Raw genomic sequence first — 9,614 nt, 5'->3', positions numbered from 1 at the left:
TTTCAGAAGTCCTTGCTGTTGCATTCTTCTTGCAGTATTAGTTTCTACTGCTAAAACTATTAGGGCTACAGTTAATGTGGTTTTTGTGAAAGTATTATTGAAGATTTTTTTAGAAGTTCTTGCTGCTGCATTCTTCTTGCAGTATCAGTTTCTGCTCATGATACGTCGTATTCTGCTCAACACGTGGTTACCTTGCTGATGCCAGTACTTGATCCTTTGGCGCGTGTCAGTTGTTTGTCACTGTAGCTGCTGTATGAGAAGATCGTAGCATCTTAACTTCCATTACTTGCTTATTGTACTGTGTATTGTATTCAGGAGAGCGCGTGCATGGTGGTATGTGTCAGTGGACGTCTCATTCTTCCTTGTTTCTATTTCGATATTCTTAGATTTTAATTTTGTTCAATAATAATGTAAAGTATTTATACGCGTAGTATCTTTTATTTCCTTTAAGTTTTGTGTTCTTAATTCCATTTGCCTAGAGTTGTGGCTCGCGATATTCGCGAGTTATGACGTATCACTTTCACGTTTCCCTTTGATATAATCAATAACTTAGATGACAACCGAATGCATTCGACTTTATTTGCACTCAAATAATTATTTTAATGTTTGAGGGTCCAGAGGCACGTTTTCCTTTTATATAATCGAGTTTAAAGTGTGCACAGATTATTTTTTTATTGATTGGAATTATTGTCGATGGTGTTGTAACAGAAATCTTAAAACAACAATTTTATCAAGAATGAAGAAGAGCTAACCTAGATTGTACATGTACATATGTACGTACTATTAGAGCAGTAATCGATCTAATGTTATTATATTTTATATATTTTTTCCTATCTATTATTGCCTAGTCAATCTCAATTTAAATTATGCGTACTTATACGGAATTAACCAGAGTAATGTATTCTACACTGAAAAAATTACGATAAAATATTTTGTTTTGAGCAAAAAAAATATTTATCTTTGTACAGAACATTAAATGAACTATAAATTGTTCCTGAAAATATAAAATAAAAGGCCAAGTATTTCTGATCAATTAGATCCATCATACTATTAATTTAGCTATACATCGTAATTAGTCACTTCTTTTATTTAATCTTTAGACACCAGAGATGAACCATTTTGACCTGACAATAATAACAAAACAATAACAAAACCGAAAGGTCTAGGCCTCGACGATTAATCCAAGAACTTCTTTTATCCAGTAATTAAGACACATGCATCCTTGAATTTAGTTTACTCTATTTTTATGCTAAACGAATTTTCCTATTTTAATATTTAAATTATGTTACAAAATAGTTGATATAAAACAAAACATCTTTTATCAAACTCTGACAAAGAAATTATGTTTAGCAAATTGTACGTTACATAACATTAATTGTTTGAATCATGAGCAAAAACGTATAATCAACCAAGCCACGAATTATGTAGGAAATTTCATACTTAAGTAAAGCAAATAGCAATCTTCAATTAGTATTGAGATTAATTGAGAAAACCCATACAAAGCAGGATACAAAGAAGGATTTTAACGTATCGTGTTAAAGATCGCTCATTCCTAAATTCAGTTCCTATAAATTCCACTGATCATGCACACTTTGTCGTTCCATTAGTTTGAGATATGCAGTAAGAATTTTCTTTGGGCTCAACATTCAGCCAAAATCCATTCTTAGCATAGGCGGTTATCACGCCTTCCTCATATTGCAACGGAAGCAACATCTTCGATCCAATCTTGACGTTGCACTTGGCGAGAATGTGACACAGCAATACCTTTATCTCTGTTAACGCGATGCAGATTCTGGGACCGAGACCAAACGGCATAAACGCCCCCGAATTTATAATCTTCTTTCCATTCTCGAGGAATCTATCCGGATCGAATTTCTGCGGATTTTCGTAGTGCTTGGGATCGTGGTGAATCGCGTCAACAGGTATCCAGATGTTCATTCCTGCTTTTACGGTGAAAGGTTTTTCACCAGGTAAGGCTGGTGGCAGCTCGAAATCTTTCACGCATAGTCTATCCAAGAATACGGTAATTGGTTGCAATCTCATCGCTTCGTTGATCATGGCATCCAAGTACTTCATCTTGTGTATGGCATCGTAAGTCAATTGTCCGTTATTATTTTCCAACGTTTCGTCGATTTCCTCCTGTAGTCTTTTCAAAATCTCTGGATTTTCGGCTAGAAGGTAGAACAGAAAGCTCGTCTGCGTTGCAACGGAATCAGTTCCGCCAAAGAATAAGCTAAAAGCGTGATTAACCATGTTTTCTGTGCTCATACCTTTTCCTGGACGCTTCTTGTCGTTTACATCTATGAATAGTTGTAGAATATCTGATCGATAAGTGCCATCCTGTTTCCTTTCCTCGATCGTGTTGATCACTTGTTCGGTAAAAAATTTCGCTATATGTTTCTCCAGAAATCTGTGCTGAAGGAGCTTCGCTAGCCAGGGTAGGTTCCTTTGCGTTAGCATTCTCATAGCTTTCCTCAATGTTGTGAACTTCGAGACCGATGTACTGTACGTGTAGAACGCGTTCTTCGGCTCCTTTGTGGTATCGACAGATACGCCGTAGATGCAGGTAGCGATTACGTCGTTAGTATATTTAGTGAACAGATGCTCCATTTCTATTTCACCCTCGTCTTCTGTCAGTTTCGATAAGTACATAGCCCGCGTATCTGATCGCACATCCAGATATTAGATTAAATATGTCCTTAATCTTATTGGAAGTAAACGTTGGCGACAACATGCTCCTCTGCTCTTTCCATCGCTCGCCGTTCATAGAAAATAGCATTTCGGCAAAAATAGTATCCATATCCTTACGATGATTGGTAAAGTGATTGAAATTCTTCATGGTGATGGATTTGGTCAAATCGAGGTCACGAAGTACTATGACAGGCGTGAGTGACTCGTATATGCCGACGTATTTCGCTTCGGGATGATGTTGGTAGGTTTCCAGAATGGTGTCTTCCAAGGTGGACCGTCTGGCGCAAAAGTATCCCATATTTGCAAACAATGGCAACGGTGAAATGTACAGGATTCCATGTGTTACGTCCGGTGACTCTTTACGTTCGAGGCAGCCAGCAGCTGTGCACATAGAATTAAACGGATCGCAATAATCTTAAGGAACTGTCATACAACGAGGCTTTTTGATTTACCGTTAAGGCCGTTAAGTGGCATAAAACATCTTTAAGTCAAGAGATTCCTTGCGGTTATTGCTTCATCAGGTAAAAATTGGGGAAACGTGGGTTTTCCCATGTTTCCCGGGATTCCATCCTCACGCGAGCAGTGGTGGGGCCATCACCACCGAGTAAAAGTTTTCCTTTGCAACGGCATCGTCACCGGACTTCACTGGTTCATCATCTTTAGGACAGTCAACATCTCTTTACCGGGTTTCCACCCTTCAATCATTTACCTACTTAACTTATACCTTACACACCAGCGTAACTATCTTTTCTACAAAGTTGTTGGAAATATATACTATATTTGAACTGTTAATCAAGTATTATACTCATTAAGCTACCTCTATTATCCTAATCGAAATAGGGGGTCGATCAGTTCGTGGTGTCGATTGTCTAAACTCCCGTCGATGCGCTTCCTCGGGACCGCGTCTCTCCGTGAACAGTCGAAAAAACACCATGCTTCTTAAATAAATTATGATTTTTCGTGGCGAAATAGTAGATAGCGACCAGTATCGCTACCAAAGACAGATCAAAGGACAAATACCCCATTCTGAATATTAAATTAAAGCTATTGTTGCAATTTTCACTTTCGACACGATCTTGCATAGCGCCTGCTTAGTAAGATGACTGATCGTCCAACGATTTATCGCGTAGCTTTATAAGTACATACATATAGAAGAGAACGTGTCTGTGTCCCGATATGCAGGGGCATTTAAAGCATATTCTATTCCCTAACTTTTAAACGTTACTCCTTGAACCAAGCGTGACTTGGCAAAAACTAGGCTACCACTCCACGTTTTCTTGTAGTTATTTCGGCTGATACTCATTTTTGTTTTGTTATGTCGACCGATTGATAATTTGGTTAACTTATCTGATTGCCTTTAGATCAATTCTCGGACGATACTGCACGCCATTTGCCGTCATATCTGAAATAACGACATTTCATAATGCAAACATAGTAATCAGAGACTACTTAATGTGTCCTTACATTTTCATACGAATTAATTAAATGTTAGCGAATCGATTAATTTTAAAGTTACAATCTAAACAAAATCATCGTTCACGGGCGACATCATTCTGTCGACGAAACATTGACATAAATTCCTATGTGAATAATTGGAATAGATTGAGGCAGAGCAAAGATCGAGTCGGGAATGTAAAAATTTAAATCTTTTCTGACAGATTTGAGATGTTCGGTACATCAATAGATTATACGGACGGATAAACGGATAACCTACTCGGAAAAAGGTGTTGGTTCTAATGACTAAGCGGAACTAATCGATAAGATTATTCGATAAGATATTTCAATATTATATGAATATTTTCATACAATTGTTCGATGATATCATACAGTATGAAAGAAGCATAAAACATATAAACAAAACAGCCGTCCGTCCTTTAGTCGTTGTTAACGCGTGAGTCTTACTTACGTACTGATATAGATACATAAATAAGCATTCCTTATTAGATTAAATTCATTGTTAATAGTTGGACACTATCATTCCATTACCGTGAACTGTTAATTCCGAATCAAAAATTTCGATCGATTTTTGTTATGAAAATAATTGCTGTCCATTCGTTATTCCATTAATTAAAATGTCGCACATGTTGCACCGTAATTCGCAAAGAAACTAATTTTTTGTATAACTAATTTTAGATAATAAATTAGTATACGGAATAATTCATCTAACTCGACCGTTTTAAGTTACTTATATGTCGTTACTTATACGAAACATCAACCTTAAGTCCTTTGATGGAATTTTTTGGAATCCGCATGTAACAGATAAAGATAAAGAAAGATATACATGCTTAATTTCGTTTTTGATTCAAATATAAGAAACTTCGTAAAGTATGCCTGTTGTGGTATTCTATAGAAAAAAATGAAACTTCCTTTTTTGTAAAATGAAGTATATACAAACATGGAAATATCAACTTTTCCGGCATCGTTTCTAAAGTTTTAATTTAAAAAAGTTAAATGCAACTCTATGCGACTATATTAGGATGCAAAAATATTATCATGATAATGACGAACTGTAAATGTTCCGCTTAATTTGGAAGTGACTACATGGTTTTGTTTGTCGCCTGACGTAGCGTTGTAGATATTTACTAATGGATAGATTTATCGTTCAGATAGAAATTGTGTTGAATACAACCTAATATTTACTACAGAATGATGCAGCGCTTTCGGTGTCACGTGCCGAAGTTATCGCTGATAAGAAACAGATACGGGAAACGATAGTTTGTCAATTTTTTTAACCGTTTAATAATAATAAAGTGAATAATAACAACAAATTTTATTAACGGGAAAACACCTTTTTAATGTAGCAAAATATTAGAAGCATAGCGAGATAAACAATCAAATTCTTATGCATAAGTTTAACAAAATAAGTTTCACAAAATTTTACGCAATGCAAGAGTACAACTTGGCAATCAATATACAATACATAATATCAGTGTCACACAAAGATAGAAGATATTGTGTTATTTCACAAACGCATTCTTCTTACATTTTGATTGTAGGTAATAAAGGAAGTCGAGTTGGTCGATGCATTTATTTAACAGTACTGCAGATTCTGTTGATGATATCGTTACTGAATGTCGACTGGCGAATAGGTGTATGAAATAATATCGAATGCTGAAGACATAGGAGGGAATGTTAAAGTTAATACGTATTGTAAGATCAGGACAGTTAATTCTGTTGTTCCAAATACTGCGTAATAATGATAATTCGTTAACAGTCCTACGCTGCTCTACTTACAATATATTCATTTGAGACAATAATCGCTGAATAATCATGATCGTTATATGGCATCAGGTCGCCCCTCTTATACGCAAGGAATCTGAGAAAATGATGTTGGATATTTTCCGGAAGATAACAGGATTTCTCAATGTTTGGCGTCCATATTGCCGGTGCGTATTCCAGATGAGATAGCTCCAGAGTAACGTACGATACTACAAGTGTAATTACGTGTAACAAGTGTAATTTAATACGTTCTTGCGTTTTACAGTATGAGATTATCTCGAGTAATTGATTTTTCAAACTCTGACATGTGAACTATATTTCGCAAGCTGTACATTACATGATATTAATCGTTTAATGATGTGAACTTATGATAAACGTATCATTTTAAAGGTTTAAAATTTTCTACACAAGGAAATTAAAAGTTATTTTACTTCATATTCCATTTGTACAAATTCCATTGACACCTCCGTTAACCTGGGCAAAGCGATAAGAACTTTTCCTTGGCTCAATGATCAACCAGAATCCATTTTTCGCAGTGGCGCTTATCACACCTTTCTCGAATTCTAACGGAGTTGTCGTTTTCGGTCCGATCTTGACATTGCACTTGGCAAGAAGGTGACATAGCAATACCTTCATCTCTGTGAGTGCAAACCGGTTTCCGATGCACATTCTGGGCCCAAGGCCAAATGGCATATACGTGTCCGAGTTCATAATCTTCTTACCATTTTGAAAGAATCTGTCTGGATCGAATTTCAGAGAATTCTCGTAGTATTGAGAATCGTGATGAATCGCTTTCACAGGAATCAAAACGTTCATTCCTTTCTTGATTGTGAAAGGTTTGTCACCGGGTAATGCAGGTGGCAATTCGAAATCTTTAGCACATAGCCTGTCCATGAATATAGCTACCGGATGCAGTCGCAAGGATTCATTCATCACGGCATCTAGATACTTCATCTCGCTTAGAGCATCGTAGGTTAATTGGCCGTTGTTGTTTTCCAATGCTTCGTCGATTTCTTGCTGTAATCTTTTTTGAACATCTGGATTCTCGGCCAACAGGTGCGTCGCTATGCAAATTTGCGCGGAGACGGTTTCAAACCCGCCGAAAAAGAAGCTGAAAGCGTGAGAGGCCATACTTTCCACGCTCATACCTTTTCCTAGCTCCTTCTTCTTGTTAGTTTCTAGCAATAGCTGTATGACGTCCGATCTGTAAGCGTCACTCTTTTCTCTAGCTTCGACCGTGTCTGTCACGATATCAGAGAAAAATTTCGCGATATAGCTTTCTACGTATTTAAATTGCAACAGTTTCGCTAGCCAAGGGGCGTTTTTGTGCATTAACATTGTTAGAGATTTTTTGAAAGTTACTAAGCTTGTACCTATTTTACCGTACACGTAAAACACGTTATTTGGATCTTTTATTGTGTCCACAGAGACACCGTACACGCAGGTAGCGATCACGTCGTTTGTATATTTACTCAGAAGGCTCTTCATCTCGATTTCACGCTCGTTCTCCGGCTGTTTCGTTAAATGGTCCACGAATTTGACCGCGCAATCGGTCATCAGTTTGTACATGCCTTTTATCTTGCTAGAAGTAAACGTGGGAGACAACATATTTCTATGCTCCTTCCATTGGTCACCTGTCAGAGAAAATAACATTCCTCCTAACAAAGGGTCCACTTCCTCGTACACTAACGGACGATGGTCCGGAAATTGTTCGACGTTCTTGATGGTGACAGCTTTAATCAGTTCCGGATCGCGGAGCATTAGAACAGGCGTTAGAAATTCGTAGAAGCCAACATATTTCGCTTCAGGATGTAATTGATAAATTTTGAGAATTAAATCGTGCATGGTGCACTGTCTTCTAAGAAAGGGTCCCATATTTCCAAACAGTGGCGTTGGTGGAATATGCAGAATTCCATGCTTCTTGAACAAATTATGATTTCTCGTGGTAAAGTAGTAAATAACGACGAGTACTGCTGCCACTATGGACAAAGCGATCGGTAGATACTCCATGGTAAAGTAGTCGGTGTAGGTGCCAGAGTTTAGCGATGACACGATGTGCGCTGTGTTCTTTTAACAAGAAAACTAAGAGATGGCCTGTGCGTAGAGTTCCTATGTAGGGGAATTCGTGTCTGCATATCAGCATGCAGGAGCGTCTCGACGTCGTGAAACTCCCTTGCGTTTGATTTCATCGCTTTCCTCCCACTTTTATCAGTTTTACCGGTTTTATCAGTTGGATAATTAGTTTAACATGTTCTGCATAGATTGCAATTAATGATTACATATTTGGAAAATAGAAGGATCGATGGAATTTAGGCCGTGAAATTTTAATTAAACATACATCTAAAACACACCCGGAGCATAGCTTTCAAGGAAAAGAAATGGGTCGTTTTGAAATTTTTAATAACCAATCTTCGATATAGTATTCGTTAATAAATACTTACGATCGTCTTCTGTCCATCTGGCAATACAGTTATTTTGTAGTTGTAGAGCTAATTTGTTTTTCTTATTAAAATACTTTTCTCACTGAAGTTTTCAAACAGTCAAGTATTCAAATAAAAATAAATGTTTGCGAGCCGATCATGGAGGGGGGGAGGGGTTTGCAGAGCGCTTTTTGCACAAGGAAAATATTCAATACTTTGACCTTATGACGTGTTATGATCTTAACGAAGTCGGTGAGATTGGTTATTCTAAATAACCACAATCATTCGCGTAGTTTGCTTATCGTTTTGCAATGTCTTACGCTGAGGAAGATAATACGTATACAATTTTTCTTGATAAATAATTCCACTGATTGTGATGCAACATAAATTGCGTCGTGATTCTAAAAGAAACTGGTTTATTTACTTAACGAATTAATGAAGATGATTCGTCCAATTCCAGCACTTTAAAGTATTTGTTAATTGCTTCTTATACATATAAAACATTACTTCGGAAGGAAATTGTACGAAAAAAACACCCTACACGATATAACAATTCGTTGTTTACTATTTTGTTTGTTTACCGGCTCACGGAGATTATTTCGTGTTTTTATTTGAATGTTATATTAGACTTGCCAGTGCAATTTCTGCTGTGTAATTGTTATGGTACACGGGGTCTAGAATCAAAAATTTTCTTGTGTTCTGATTACTGTATTATGTTATGTGACTATTTCTACGAACGCTTTTTTCGTATAAAAGACAATTTAGAACAATTTAGACAATTTACGACAATTTACGGTGTAATTTAAGGCGATAAAGTGTTAAGCAAATCTTGTTATATAACGAACATTCTAAAATATCGTCACGAAATGATAGTCGATGCAGTCTAGTACTAGTTTGGTTATTTCGATATCAGAGAAAAATTAATTTTCTTACGTTTTCAGATAACATTATTTAAATATATATTTCGTAAATGTAATGTAAGAAGTTATGTAACGTAAAGATTACAGAAGACTATGTAAATGTTATTATGTTATTTTACACTACATTGAAAGAAATTTTACTTCATGCTCGGAGCGCGTAAAGCAATATGTATTCAATTTTGTGTAAATCGATCATCTACCATATATTTCATTCCAACGCGTATGCCGAGTATCCTTACGTATTTCGCTGTATTATTATTTTTAATATTCTTCATATTTCTTTTTATTCTTACTTCAGTAACGATATATCTCAAATATTTCACTTTTAAATGTTAACCGATTCGATTCATTACCGAACCTTTTG

The 9,614-nt window shown here is 36.4% G+C and overlaps 1 protein-coding gene across 1 annotated transcript; it reads right to left on the bottom strand.

Annotated features, from left to right (window-relative positions):
- Positions 1 to 1,207: 1,207 nt before the first annotated feature.
- LOC138187102 (cytochrome P450 9e2-like) lies at positions 1,208 to 8,011 on the bottom strand. Its single transcript, XM_069127582.1, has 3 exons — positions 6,345 to 8,011; positions 2,809 to 3,072; positions 1,208 to 2,663 (listed from the first exon to the last, which is right to left on the bottom strand). Exons 1-3 carry the CDS (start codon positions 7,918 to 7,920, stop codon positions 1,582 to 1,584), a joined length of 2,922 nt encoding a protein of 973 aa, XP_068983683.1. The 5' UTR covers positions 7,921 to 8,011; the 3' UTR covers positions 1,208 to 1,581.
- Positions 8,012 to 9,614: the final 1,603 nt, after the last annotated feature.

Source organism: Bombus flavifrons, chromosome 14 (assembly GCF_040668555.2).
Source record: "Bombus flavifrons isolate JBK064 chromosome 14, iyBomFlav1_principal, whole genome shotgun sequence".
Classification (NCBI taxonomy): domain Eukaryota; kingdom Metazoa; phylum Arthropoda; class Insecta; order Hymenoptera; family Apidae; genus Bombus; species Bombus flavifrons.
The sequence above is the reverse complement of the archived record's forward strand: the minus strand, read 5'-3'. Positions and strand labels throughout refer to the sequence as shown.

What these genes read in the sequence shown, in the direction of transcription:
- LOC138187102 (XM_069127582.1), bottom strand. Translation starts at nt 7,920, where the DNA reads ATGGAGTATCTACCGATCGCTTTGTCCATAGTGGCAGCAGTACTCGTC. An exon ending in AATTTGTACAAATGGAATAT is followed by an intron (nt 3,073 to 6,344) that starts GAAGTAAAATAA and finishes CTATGTGCACAG; the next exon opens with CTGCTGGCTGCCTCGAACGT. An exon ending in CAATCACTTTACCAATCATC is followed by an intron (nt 2,664 to 2,808) that starts GTAAGGATATGG and finishes ATGTGCGATCAG; the next exon opens with ATACGCGGGCTATGTACTTA.